At 44.8% G+C, this 15,354-nt stretch overlaps 1 protein-coding gene across 1 annotated transcript; it reads right to left on the bottom strand.

Annotated features, from left to right (window-relative positions):
• Positions 1–497: 497 nt before the first annotated feature.
• On the bottom strand, positions 498–15,199 carry LOC311001868 (CD276 antigen-like; the record flags this gene model as incomplete). The annotated part of the gene is made up of 6 exons (XM_083993047.1): positions 498–572; positions 2,569–2,957; positions 5,482–5,823; positions 10,513–10,848; positions 14,016–14,261; positions 15,169–15,199. 6 exons carry the CDS (start codon positions 15,197–15,199, stop codon positions 498–500), a joined length of 1,419 nt encoding a protein of 472 aa, XP_083849173.1.
• Between the last annotated feature and the right edge of the window lie 155 nt (positions 15,200–15,354).

Genomic DNA, 15,354 nt, shown 5'->3' with positions numbered 1-15,354 from the left:
TGTCGTGGTGGAGCTGAGAACAGCTGAGTGTTCCTCTCCTACAGCTGACATGTGGTCTGTCACAGTGTCACAGTGAATGCACCGTTCATTCATATTATAGAAGCTTCATCCTCCAATCTCTCTGTCCTTTGACTGTCCTGACCCTGAACGTCACAAAGGGACAACATGGAGCTGCTTGTTGAGTTTTATTAATGTTTACATCAGGCTACTGCTGTGATTTAAGTAGTAAATATAATGAGATAATATAATATGATGAGATAATAATTTTTTTTTTATTGTCCTCAACATTGAGGACAATAAAAAAAATTGCAAACAGAATCATTTATTGGCTATCAAATAAACAAGATTTTCAGAACAAGGTTCCTTCATCAGGTTTAAAGTACAAGGCAAGAAATGACAACAATTTTTAGACACACACTATATTGGCAAATGTAGATGTGACGGGCCGGGGAGCGCTACTTCGCCTTGGGCCTCGCATATCTCCCAGTCGGCCCTGTCTACAGGTTCTCCAGGTTCTGCTTGTTCTCCTGGTTCTCCTGGCTGCTGCTGCAGTTGTTCCTTGCTGTGTCATTCTTCATAAAGGGATTAAGAACACACAGGGTGTGTGTGGTGGTGGTGGGGGTTAGATTAATCAGTGTGAATTGTCTCTTTGTGTCCTCTCCCACCCCACCCCACCCCAACACCTGCACCCGCTGGGTCAACAAAATAATATCATCAGGTCATGAAGTCTAATCTCCTCCTAAATAAAAATTCACTCATAAAAAAAAAAAAATTGAATTAATTTGCTGAAGCTGTTGAACAAAATATGAAATCAACATCAACCTCTAATGGCAAAAAGATTCACAAAGCTGTTATAGTGGTCGTAGTAATTATGACAGGACTAATATAAAGGGAAAATAGTGGTGACTTGGTGAAGGAGGCTGAGGTGGAAGCAGGTCAACACAACACAGGAAAGAGAGTAGCATGTGACTCCTTTATGAAAGCAGCAGTCAGAACCTGGAAATCATTTATTTTACATTATATAGGTCATTTTAACACCCACTGGCCCGCCCAGGACCCGACAGGCCCAGCATTCATTAGTGGAAGTGACATCACTTTGCAGGACTGTTTTCATCTTGACATTAAAGACTTTTATTTTGAAAATTCGTCATAAAAAAAAGCAACATTTTATTGACTATAATTCAATTTATGTAAACAATAAAAGGAGGAATCATCCACTTCTCTCTCTCTCTCAGCTTCACCTGTGCAGACAGGTGTGATCCATGAGCGGTAGCTGGAGACGAAGAACGGATGAAGAAGTATTTTTTCTACCATATTTCACCATGTCCCTGTAGACGAGACAGAAGACAGTGAGACAGAGACAAACAAACAACCAGGGACAAACAAACAACCAGAGACAAACAAACAACTCTGACCTTTGACCGAGAGTAACACTGCTGTCTCTCTCAGTAAGTCTCCGTCCTTGTTGTAGACTCTGCATCTGTATCCTCCTGTGTCTTTCACTTTGGGATGTTTCAGGGTCAGACTGAGGTCTCCAGTCCTCAGCAGGTCTTCATTCATCTCTATTCGGCGTCTAGACAACCTGTGCTGTCTTTGAGAACCGTTCTCATACACATGGACCTTCTTGTTGTGTCTGTCCGTCCACTCCACTCTGACGTCTTCAGACAGACCAGCTGTGGTCTTGAAGGGCAGCTGGACAGACTCCGCCCCCTTCTCCACCTCCACCTGTTGGACTGAGAGACAACAAACCACACGATGATGTCATCAGACAGCAGCAGCAGGTTTTAATCTCTTTACTGAAGCATCACAGAGCTGTAGAGGAACCTGAAGGACAGAACCAGACCAGAGGGACAGTGGACACATGGAGGAAGTCAAACCAGGAGTTGAAGGTGTTGGACATGATCAGAGTTTTGTTTTGTCTCCTCTCAGTCTTTTCTCTGTCATGTTGACATGTGGATGAAAACTGTCCACTGAAGAGAAGAAGACTTTTCCTGTGTCCGTCCTCAGAGTCTCACACTCATGTCCAACCTCAGACAACAACAAACAAAACAATGACAGACAAACATCTGTCACATCAAAGTGTCTCAGTCTGTGAATCTGTCAACGCTGCTTTGAATCAATAAAGTTGATCCTGTCAAAGTAAAAGTCTGGGACGGTGCTGCTGATGAAACGTTAAAGCATTAGTTGGTGTTTTCACTCTGACTATTGATCAGTGTTGATCAGGAGCAGTGGTTGGTTTGATCAGAGGGACAGATGGACACAGAGAACAGAGGACATCACAGCAGAGACAGTTGGACAGTAAGTCCCAATTGAGAACAGGAGACACAGCAGACAGACAATGAACAACATTGCTCATTCCTGTCAGTTGGTCACAGTTAATGTAAATTCAGCAAATTCTTACCTCTTTTTAAGAAAAGCCTTTTATGAAATTTAAGGCACCAGGTGACACCAAGAGGAACAACCAGTAGAACCAGCAGAACCAGGAAACCACACAAAACGAAGCCTTCAACATTTGTAGAGTACTTCTCTGTGGATGAGATGAACATAAACAACCTGTACAGCTCTGACCTTTGACCTCTGACCAGTATCCTGTAATGTAGATGTTGGGGTGCGTTTCTGACCTTTGACCTTCAGCCGTATGTTTCTCAGTGTCCGTTCATTTCCAAATGCTGAGATGATGCAGGTGTAGTTTCCGCTGTCAGAGAGGTGGAGGTTCCTCAGATTGAGACTGAGGTCTCCAGTGGTCAGAGCGTCAGTCTTCATGGACGTTCTGCTGCGGTAAACCTCGTTTTGGTCTCTGAGGTCGTCACCCAGCTGGTGTCTCTGGTGGATGGTTGGAGGAAGGAGGTCGTGGCGTCTCCACATCACTGTGGGGTTTATGGGTAAAGGAGAGTCCTCACAGGGGAGCAGGACAGACCACCTATCGTAGACCTCCACAGTGTCTCCATGCCAGGACACTGAGGACAGAGACAGGCGGATTAACTGACGTACGGGCGTTATTGAGCTTCCACCAGTCATTCAGTTTTCAGGTTTTTCAGTTCTCGTCATCTCACGTGACCATTGACTCTGTGTTTCAACAGTGAAGCCAATGCAGAAGTCCCTTGAACCTGTTTTCCCTTAAATGACCATTAGGGACCGACTCCTTCAGTTCCATGATGAAGTCAGTTTGTATAAAAGTCTAATATAAAATCACCTTACCAAATGTTTTCCTAATCAGTTCATGGTCTTACTCACAAGTCTGAAGTTTTCTTCAATACAATATTATGTTATTTTTTTCAGTTTACACTCCCATTTAAAACCAATAGATGATAAAGCAGAATGGGTCAGCATACGTTACTTCATTTAATCAGTCATGTAGCTGGTGTAGGTGGGTGTTCATGGAGCTTGGGTCAGATCTACCCCTCACTCCTCCACAGCTCCACCCCTTCTACCATATGGTATCTATTGGTTACAATAACCCAAGATGGCAACGGCCAAATCACAAACTCCTGACTCCAAAATAACAGTTCTCAAGCCAGTGGGTGACAGCACTCGGTACCGACTGACTCTGACTGAACCGTATGCACCATTGACTCATAATGAGCGTTTCAGTTGTGTGCGGGTGTTGGGGTGGGGTGGGGTGGGAGAGGACACAAAGAGACAATTCACACTGATTAATCTAACCCCCGCCACCACACACACACCCTGTGTGTTCTTAATCCCTTTATGAAGAATGACACAGCAAGGAACAACAGAAGCAGCAACCAGGAGAACCAGGAGAACCAACAGAACCTGGAGAACCTGGAGAACCTTGACCCAGTCTGGATGACGTCCTGTAGTCGACACAATCAACAACAATATAATATTTAGATATTAATAAACAATTAAACATTAAAATAACACCTTTGCTCAATCCTACTGTGACCTCTTACCTGAGGAAAAACCCAAAAAATAAAATATATTTTCTTTAAGTGCTTTATCCGTGACCCAATAACCCAGGACAGTCAGGAGAAGCAAAGGCAGCAGGAGAAACAGTAGAAACAGTAGACTCAGTAGACCCATCAGACCAGTGATCCAGTCTGGAGGAGGTTCTGTAATTGACAGAAACAAAATGAGATTAGATATTAGTGTTGTTAGTAAACAGTGAAGTGAGTTCCTCCATCAGCATGAATGATCCAGACCAAACAGAGGCTCAAAGCATTGGTCATCATGTGTCAGAGGTTGAGGCTCATGACCGTGTGTTCCTCCATCACATCTAGCTCTTTAAAGAGGAACTATGCAAGATTTTTGCCCTAATTAAACACTTTGGGAGTAATTGCGGCGTATCTTTGCTGAAAACTGATCATAAATGGAGCTATGATTTCTGCGTTACAAGAAGAAGCCAGCAACAGCTTCGTTTCACATGTGTTTACGATGGTAGAGCCGGAGAAAAAGAAGAGGTGTGGCATTGTTGTAAAATATGCACTCTGAAACTGAAGGAGGAGCTCCATACAGAAAAAAAGAGACTAAAACTGTGAAAAAATGACTGGACTGGCATAGTTCTCCTTTAACGTCTCTTCCAACCTTGAAGTCTCTACCAAACAACACCTCAAGGAGGACATGGAGGCAGGGACATGACACACACACACACACACACACACACACACACACACACACACACACACACACACACACACACACACACACACACACACACTACATACCATTTTTGTTCTCAGTTCCTTTATGAAGGAAGAAAATGCATAGTCCAACTTCACAAGCAAACAGTAGAACCAGGAGAACCAGGAGAACTTGGAGGACCTGGACAACTTTGATCCCGACTGGTAGAAATCCTGTAGCTAGTCAACACAAACAACAACAACATGAGATCATAGCATTTATAAACATTAATACAATATTTCTGATCAATTCACAACACTTAAGCATATTGTGTGATTTACTCCAAGTTTCACATTGATAATTGAAAGACTGTTTTGTCAATGGGAACTGACTTCCTGTTGGAGACGCACTCTAGTGGCCAGTTAGAGGAACTGCAGCTTGTGTCACGTTTGGAGATTTTTGCTGAAAAACACATTTTCCTATTGTCTTTTTTTTTTAGGAACATTGAATTCTTGGAGGATACATTTGTAAGACTTTCTCATGTGTTCAGTTTCCATGACACCATTATCGTGCAAATTGGAGAAACAGTAATGCACATATGTAGTATGACGTTTCTAGCTAATGCAGTAAGAGAGCTTTTTGACACAACAAGCTAGCTTGTTTTAAACTTGTGCTCTTTAGCAGTCCGAGCAACTTACAGATTTCCTTTGTAATCTGATACAGTATGACGGTGTAAACAGCAGCAGGCAGTGAGAGCAGGAGACAACAGACACCGATGAGAATGAAGTTCCAGTCTACAGGACGTTCTGTAGTCAACACAAACAACAATATGAGATGAAAAATATGACTAAACAATGATGTGAAACATTAAAACACATTTCTGACGAGTCCATGTCCTCTGACCTTTGACCTGCAGTGGTACTTGACTCTGCCTCTCCTCTTGCCCCCTCGCTCTGAGGATACAGGTGTAGTTGCCACTGTCTCTGATGGTGGGTCTCCTCAGAGTGAGGCTGAGGTCTCCGGTCCTCAGAGCGTCAGTCCTCATGGACGTCCGTCCTCTGTAGTCCTGGTTCTGGTCTTTGAGTTCGTCTCCGTCCGGCTGACGCTGGTGGACGGTTGAAGGACGGAGGTAGGAGCGGCTCCACACCACCGAAGCCTCGTCCAGGTCAAACGTACTAAAGTCACAGGGCAGCAGGACAGACTCCACCCCCTCATATGTCTCCACAGCTGAGGCATGCTGGGAAACTGAGGACACAGACAGAGGTGAGCCAGAAACCAGAAGATACTCAGACCCTCTGATGAAGATCCACCTGTGGGGAACAGAGCAGGACCGCATACACCTGACAGCTTACCATTCTCACAAGATGCTTACGATGCTATCCATTCTGAAATTATGCTCAATAAGGTTAAACACTTGAACAGTTGATCAGCTGACCTGACAAATGGCTTCATGTCACACGATGAGACCTGTTTCCACTTCCTCTGACATCATGAAACTTTATCCAGTTTATAAAACTCAGACTGACACTTCTTTGATGCTACTGGAGCAGAACCTGCTGGACTGTAGTGATTTTGTCTTTGTCCTCTTTTATAGACCTAGCTCAGCTCCACTTTCAAGAGCAACATGTGGTTCAGAAGCAAAGACACAGCTGAGCTTTACACCTACAGTCGATCCAATTCACTCCAATTTTCCTCTCTTCATTTCTAACCAACCCCCTCCTATTTTTGCTGTTACAAGAAATCTGGTGCCTAGTGTCTTCTCCCTCTCTCGTTCGCTCCCGATCCGCATATAAATGAATCTTATATGAAGACAATCAATAGTTTGAATAAAATAGTTGTGCTTAAACCAGGTAATGAAGAAACTGTAATAATCCCTGTGACCACATCTGGCCACAGTGGTCTACAACAGCTGTCTATATGAACCAGTCCGAGGAATACATGCTCAGAAATCGAATTTGTTTAATTTCAATAAGGCCCTGGTGTCAGGCCACCTGTCTTCTCAAACATAGTACACACAAGCAGAGTCTCATTTAGATGGACGTTTTTCTCACCGTACAGCAGCGTCACAAAAACCACAAATGCCTTCATGTTCTCTAAAAGCCACAGTCCTGTTAAAGCCGCTTCTTCCTGGAGTGATGGACTGAACCAGAACTCTGTGCTGATAAGTAAACATTTGTTGCTGCAAAGGGAAGAAAAGACAGACCAACTCCCACTGAGGTCAGCTGACAGAGAGGACTGAGGCTGCACAAAGACTAATTCATGTCCTGTTGGGTCAACGGGATCCATGTCATCAGATCCCTGTTATTAAGTCTAATTACTCTCCACCTACGTATAGTGTACATTTAGCCTAGTGGTTAAAAATAATCTGAATTAATTTGTTGAAGATGTGGAACAAAATATAAAATCAAAGTTGTTGATGCATGTACTTGTTGTATGTATTTTATGTACAAGCTGTGTTGTTTGTGTGTGTGTGTTGTGAACTGTTACGAAAGATAAATTAGTTTCTTTCCTCACCTGGGCCTGGGACCAGTTTTAGTTTCAAATGTTGTTTATTTTCTGGCAAACAACAGTGAATCAAGTACAATACAATCAAACAATGACAATAGAAAAAATATAATTCATTGATTAAAATAAAAATAAAGATAGTTCTACATAAACAGACATACCATGATTGATATCATATATAATATAAAAAAAGCCTTTGGTTGTGTGTACAGCAGGTTATTACGACCCATAGCTGAGTTTTGTTGATAGGCGCCATCTAGTGGTTGTAGTAATTATGACAGAACTAAAGGAAAAAGAATGGTCACTTGGGCCCAATTCCAATCCGACACCTTACGGACTCACTGACTTCGAGGTTCGTTCACAGGAAGTCCATGAGTGTGTGAAGGCTGTTCCATTGTCAGATCATCAAGTCAGTGAGTCAGTGAATGAGCCCTTACTGCCCCATTACTGTAAATCAGCATCGATGCTGACTCTGTAAGGAAAAACAAGAACCGCCAAAAGAAAAGAAAAGCCCTGTTTGCTGTTTAATATAGTACAACAGAAATAGTATATTGTTTCATATTAAGGAGCAAAAGTAAAACAACAACAACAAACAACAAAACACTCCACCCTAAACAATAAATGAATATTCAACTCTGTCCATAGAGTACGTCATTGACCAATGGAGTATATTCAATTAGATAAAGGTCACACAAACAAATGCCAACAAGAACAAAAGCATAATTCTGAACAAATAGCCTACCTCCAGAGAAAAGAGAAAGATAAAAAATAAAGTACAACAATTTAAATAAAACATATGTTAGAATAGGGGTGTACAGCCAGTGCACTATTTGTATTTGGGTTCGGATTCGGGTTTAAAAAAAAAACAACCTTTGGATTCGTTATTCGTATTCCGGAAGAAATGGGAAGTGGGTGCACTAGAGACTTCCGCCGTGCTAGCCGGCAAACTTCCGCTTTAGCTCACGGCTAACTAGAACGTGAGTAAAATAATTTAATTGTGCGGCTCTTCTACACTTTTCACACGTACTGAAAGTGAAAAAAACAAACAAAAAAAACAGTCCGACAGACAGTCAACCTCAGAGAAAAAGTTATCTGTTGTTTATATTTTAATCTCACTTTATGCACGGCTGTTATCACGATAGTTTGTAGTTCACCCATGATCTCGGGTCTCCAGCTGCTCTGGTCCAAAGTCAGATCCTTTCAGTAATCACACAATTTCTTCAACAGACCAATCAGACTGATTGATCAGCCATCAGAGGAGTTGGATCAGTGGATGTTGTTTCAGCTCTGACCTGAGTTCTCTCTGTAGACGAGACAGAAGACAGTGAGACAGAGACAAACAACCAGAGACAAACAAACAACCAGAGACAAACAAAAAACTCTGACCTTCGACCTTGAGAGTCACTACTGTCCATCTCAGTAAGTCTCCGTCCTTGTTGTAGACTCTGCAGGTGTAGTCTCCTCTGTCTCTCCTTGTGGGGTGTTTCAGGGTCAGACTGAGGTCTCCAGTCCTCAGCAGGTCTTCATTCATCTCTGTTCGTCCTCTGTAAACCTGGTCCTGTTCTTTAGGACCGTTCTCATACACATGGACCTTCCTGTCGTCTCCATCCGTCCACTCCACTCTGACGTCTTCAGACAGACCAGCTGTGGTCTTGAAGGGCAGCTGGACAGACTTCACCCCCTCCTCCACCTCCACCTGTTGGTCTGAGAGACAACAAACCACATGATGATGTCATCATCGTCTATGTTGAAGTATAAAATGACAAAATGGCAGTATGCATTGCCTGCGGCGCAGTTAAAGGTGAGGAGAGGAGCTCATTTGATTGGTGAAGATCTGTATCGGCTGTGTTAATCCCACTCCCGCCTTCTCTCCTCCCTCTTTGCCGTTTGCGCCGGTAGGAGGGACGAGGGGAGTGCCTGCGCCAGTCTATGCCGGACTGCGCCGTGCCCCAAACTTGCAAAATGCACCTGGACACACACCGTTGGTGCGGCGCAGCTGCGCTTCACCTAGACTGTACCTAGTCTAGGAAACTAGGGCCCACAGAGTTTTCACAGAGTTATGAATTGTTTTTTTAGTGAAGATGACTGGATTACCTATCTGCAATCGGACTACGGGCAGGTGTAGCTCACATCCACCCCCTTGTTTTTAAAGGATCTACAGGAAACGGGAAGAGAGACAGAGGGAGAAAGGCCCACACGGGACGCAATAGCCGGAGAAGCAGGAGCAGGGAATGACAGGCATCAACGACGGTTGCCACACTACAATCACCATTGGACGGAGAGCAGCTGATTGACAGAAGGCTGCATGAAGAAGCGGGCAGAGTTATACTCTGCCCTATGCGTGAGTAGCAGCCATGGATGACAAAGAGACTCAATGAACCTGTATTGTGTCTAAAAGTACAGTAACTACCGTCTTGCCCCCTCCTGTTAGCACGAGGCCATAGCCTGCTGGAGGAGACCTGCAAAGCCAGACGACCACGGACCGCATGTAGGACGCGCACTACTGTCCGGATCGACAGAACCATTTACAACCAGTGTTCTTCGTGTGTGTTACAGCTCCTTCCCCCTGCAAGATAAGATCCAGTCTGAACTAGGGGTGTACCCAATACGGTATTCGGAAGTACACGAATAATAGCCTCGTAAACCAGCCTCTCGCGGAACTGCATTTCATTTCATTCCGAGGGAGAGTCTGGCCTCATCCCCATTCTAAGCGTTTGGACTGAAACCCTCAGAAGGCCGAGCCAATCAGCGTCGCCCGCTGTGATTGACACAGCACGTTGGCCAATCAGGGACCGACTGGTGCAACGCCCCGTCACTACACCAACTTGCTGATTGGCTGAATGGGGTTGTCTGTCAACGCTACTACCAAAGATATTAAACCGTCTTTGCTACTACTCCCGCCCAGCTCCCGCCCAGCTCCCGCCCACCCCAAATGCTTAGAGGGGGGATGAGGCCAGACTCTCCCGAGAAATGAAATGAAATGCATTTCCGCGAGAGGCTGGTTTACGAGGCTACACGAATAATGCTTTGATCCTGAATAGTTTTTCCTCATTATTCGTGAGCTTTTTTCTAAAGAGGGCCCGGGCGGCGATTGAACCCACACCTCCCGGGTCAGAGTCACGCGCGCTTGCCAGTCACCCCAAGGGACATCCCCTTGGCCAAGTAGCTAGGGCACATGATCAATTGGAGGCATAGTGATAGGACCACCACTGTCACATCTACACTACAGTATATTTTACCTTTATCAATGAATGACACAACACCAACAGAAGCACTCAGTAGAACCAGGAGGACCAGGATAACACAGACAACGGAGCCTTCAACATTGTCAGAGTAGTTTTCTGTGAATGAGATGAACATAAACAACATGACCATTAAATGACCTCAGACCTGTCTCCTGTACTGTAGATGTTTGTGTGTGTTTCTGACCTTTGACCTTCAGCTGTATATTTTTCAGTGTCCGTTCATTTCCAAACTCTGAGATGATGCAGGTGTAGTTTCCGCTGTCATAGAGGTGGAGGTTTGTCAGATTGAGACTGAGGTCTCCAGTGGTCAGAGCGTCAGTCTTCATGGATGTTCTGCTGTGGTAAACCTCGTTCTGGTCTCTGAGGTCGTCACCCAGCTGGTTTCTCTGGTGGACGGTTGGAGGACGGAGGTCGTGGCGTCTCCATGTGACTGTGGGGTTTATACGTAAAGGATAGTTCTTACAGGGGAGCAGGACATAATACCTACTGTAGACCTCCACGGTGTCTCCATGCCAGGACACTGAGGACAGAGACAAGAACACAGATCAGTGCCATCTTCATGTCCACAGAGTGAAGTAGAGACAGACAGATTAATCGACATTATAGGATTTATTATTATTATAAACTGTGGTTATTGGCAGGAGTGTAAGAAAGTGGAGGAGAAAAATCCGACTATGGAAACATGGAGCTGCTTGTGTCGCTAATTCTGCTGCGTGAAGAACGTGCACTAAGGCTGCTTTAGATGCAGCATTACAGTATGTGTCTGTGTGTGTCCACGCTGTAGATGGACACACATGCACACACGGGCTGCAGTGTCGGAGCAGTGAAGTGAAACAACAAAAGAACTTTAAGAGTAAAAAAGCTAAATATTCATCAAGAACCAATGAAGGAGATCCTATTATAACATGATGACAGATGAAGAAAGCTGCCTAATCCCTCTCACTGCAGGTTAATTGTTGTCGTGCTGAGGGTGGCAAGGTGAAGAGGGCCCGGCGGACTTCGAGACAGTCATGCACGCTAACCACTTGGCCAAAGGGACATCCCCTTGGCCAAGTAGCCAGGGCGCATGATCAATTGGAGGCATAGTGACAGGACCGTCAACTGTCACATAAAGGTGTTGAGATGACTTCTCTGCTGTCAGTTTTTTTATTATGTTCCTGGTGTTACCCCCCTTCTGGTAATTAAAAAAAAACAGTTGATTCTTTTAACATCTTTATTTTTTACACTAAATTACTTGCGATAAGAGTACCGATAAGTAGGCTATCTGATAAGGAGTATCGGCATTGCTATCGATAAAATCCTAACAATATAGGTGTGACCAGAGTCATCTCTGGTTGTGACTGTCTGAAGTGGGAGATTTGATGTGTCTATTTCTGTATTAAAAACTGTCATTTTTGCCGCGAAAAACCGTCCGGGGCTAGGTTTAAAACATCTGGGGCTAACGACGCCACCGGTCTCCACCACAGGAACGACCAGACACTGAAGAAGCAAAACAACGTTCCTGCACATGTAACGGATGTGCACTCACTCCACCCATAAACGACGTGCTAACCAACCTGCCAAGTGGTTGTCAACCTCTTGGCGAAGAGGTTAGCATCATCGCCTCTGGTGCGGGAGGTCGCGGGATCGAACCCCACCTAGGGCAGGCCGTGAGAAACACAACGCAGAGGACCAGATAAGACATCGGCTACACACAGAACTGAAGTTGCCTCCACATCAATGAAGCTCCACGTCTGAGTGAGTCACAGATGAGAGACAATCTACACATAGAGCACACTACATACCTGTTGTGTTTGTTATTCCTTTATGAAGGATGACAGCACAAAGAACAACAGCAGTAACAAACAGGAGAACCAGAAGAACCACGATAACCTTTGCCCAGCCTCGATGATATCCTGTAGTCAAGACAATCGACAACAATATGAGATAAAAATATTAATAAACTTTTTTTTTTAACTGTGCTGTGTCATGTCTTTACGTTTGCTTAATGTTTGTCACTGGTATTGCACAATAAAAAAAACTAAGAAAAACATTTTTTTTGATCAATTCACTACAGAGTTTATAATTTGACTTGTGACACACACATGCACGCACACACACGTATACAAACCCCATCTGTTCTTCATTTCTTTATATCTTATGCAACCAACAAAAACAACATAAATAATCAGGAGCATCAGTGAACTCAGCAGAATCAGACCCGCTACACCGCTGTTCCGGCCTGGATGAGGTTCTGTAATTGACACAAACAACATGAGATTAGATGTTAGTGTTGTTTCCAGTTCAGAAGAGCAGCTACAGCAGCAGCACATGAACCAATCACTGTGAAGCTCTCATCACTCTGCACACACACCACAGCTTCACTACATTGACTCCGACAGCTCCTCTGGACTGACTGGCTCTGTCGTCATAGTAACCAGACAGCGACCTGATGAGTGGTCCTCTACAGAGCACCTCCCGGGTCAGAGAGCTTGCCAGTCACCCAAAGGGACATCCCCTTGGCCAAGTAGCCAGGGCACATGATCGATTGGAGGCATAGTGACAGGAACCTCAACTGTCACATCTCTCCCCCTCTTTTCACAAGCATGTCCTCGTGCTTCCGCGCAGGCTGCCACACATTAGGAATCCATGGACCCACCACTAGTGCTACAGGGATCCTGCCAACAACGCCAGAATGTGGCAAGGTGAAGAGGGCCCGGGCGGGGATTGAACCCACACCTCCCGGGTAAGAGTCATGCACACTTGCTATGCCTTCAATTGATCATGTGCCCTGGCTACTTGGCCAGGGGGATGTCCCTTTGGGTGACTGGCACGCGTGCATGACTCTGTGGGTTCAATCCCCGCCCGGGCCCTCTTCACTTTGCCACAGTGACAAGTGCTGCTGTCTGCAGCAGGAGGCTGTACAGTTGAGCCCGAGAGGAGGGGCCAAGTTTGAATGTTTTGTTTACAAACTGCAATGAACAAAACTCCAGAGACTCTACCTTTAAAGTCTCCTCCAACCCTGAAAGTGTCTCACCACAACACCACACATACGCACGCACGCACGCACGCACACGCGCACGCACGCGCACACACACACACACACACACACACACACACACACACACACACACACACACACACACACACACACACACACACACACACACACACACACACACACACAAACACTACATACCCTCTGTGTTCTTAATCCCTTTGTGAAAAAAGAAAGTGCTAAAAGCAGCAAAAAGAAAACCAGCCAGGAGAACCATAATGACAGGGGCGTAGTTCAGGACTCGATGATGTTCTGTAGTCACAAACAACAACATGAGATTCACATATTAATAAACAGTAAAACAACATTTCTGTTCAATTCATACCAGAGTTCAACTACACACACACACACACACACACACACACACACACACACACACACACACACACACACACACACACACACACACACACACACACACACACACACACACACACAACCTACCTATAATCTTCATCCTGTAATACAGTATGACAGTGCCAGCAGCAACAGCCAGTGAGAGCAGGAGACAAAAGACACCAGAGAAAACGAGACCCCAGTCTACAGGACGTTCTGTAGTCGACACAAACAGCAACATGAGATTAAAACATCACTATAAACAATAATGTGAAACATTAAAACACATTTCTGATGAGTCCATGACCTCTGACCTTTGACCTGCAGTGTAACTTGAGTCTGCCTCTCCTCTCCCCCCCTCCCTCTGAGGATGCAGGTGTAGTTGCCACTGTCTCTGCTGGTGGGTCTCCTCAGAGTGAGGCTGAGGTCTCCGGTCCTCAGAGCGTCAGTCCTCATGGACGTCCGTCCTCTGTAGTCCTGGTTCTGGTCTCTGAGTTCGTCTCCGTCCGGCTGACGCTGGTGGACGGTTGAAGGACGGAGGTCGGAGCGGTTCCACACCACTGAAGCCTCGTTCAGGTAAAATGAAGGAAAGTAACAGGGCAGCAGGACAGACTCCTCCCCCTCATATGTCTCCACAGCTGAGGCATGCTGGGAAACTGAGGACACAGACAGAGGTGAGCCAGAAACCAGATCAGACTGGTTCAGACTCTGATGAAGATCCAGTGTTTGACCTGGAGCTGCAGTGAACCACCGACAGTCTCATCAACACAGACTCATCCAATCCTGTCCCCCTGTGGGGACGGAGCAGGGCTACATACACCTGACAGCTTGTGAGTAAGAATAAGAGAGTTAGCACGACTAATACTGTCACCAAGTTTCAGGCTAACAAGCAACATAAAGATGCTAATTACACTTTTTACTGACAAAATGCTTATTATGATAACAATTTTGAAAAAGAAAAGTTTATATATTCTAGCATATGTTCTGAAAATATGCTAACTATGCTAACCATTCAGGTTGTAATGTGATCCACAATAACACAACACTGGAACAGCTGATCTGATAAGTGGCATCATGTCACATGATGAGACCCGTTTTCACTTCCTCTGGCATCATGAATCTTTATCCAGTTTATATAACTCAGACTGCCACGGTGTCATAACAATAATTACTGATGGCAGCTTCTTTGATGCTACTGAATTGGCTGGACTGTAGTGTTTTTGTATTTGTCTTATTGTATACACCCAAATACCCAGGATGCTTCAGTGATGAAAAGGTTTGTTTCTAACTCGGGTAGACTAACTCAGTTTCTTTCACATTAAAAAGCAACATGCGGTTCAGAAGCAGGACAGAGACACAGCTGAGCTTTACACCTACATATCAGGTAACCTATTCTCAGACATGAGTCAAACAGCCAGAGTCTTTGTGTAGTTTATTTAAATGGAGTTAGATGGAAGTTTTTCTCACCGTACAGCAGCGTCACAAAAACCCCAATCATCTTCAACTTCTCTAAAAACTACAGTCCCGTCAAAGCTGCTTCTTCTTGGTGTGAAGGAACTGGACTGAACCCAGACTCTGCCGTAACACGTTTTGTTTTACTTCCAATATCAAAAGGAAGTGAAGTGAAGGTGAACTGACTCTCACAGACTGGCA

This window comes from Trachurus trachurus (genome assembly GCF_905171665.1).
Source record: "Trachurus trachurus genome assembly, chromosome: 18".
Classification (NCBI taxonomy): Eukaryota; Metazoa; Chordata; class Actinopteri; order Carangiformes; family Carangidae; genus Trachurus; species Trachurus trachurus.
Note: the sequence above shows the minus strand (reverse complement) of the source record. Positions and strands in the feature narration are given on the sequence as shown.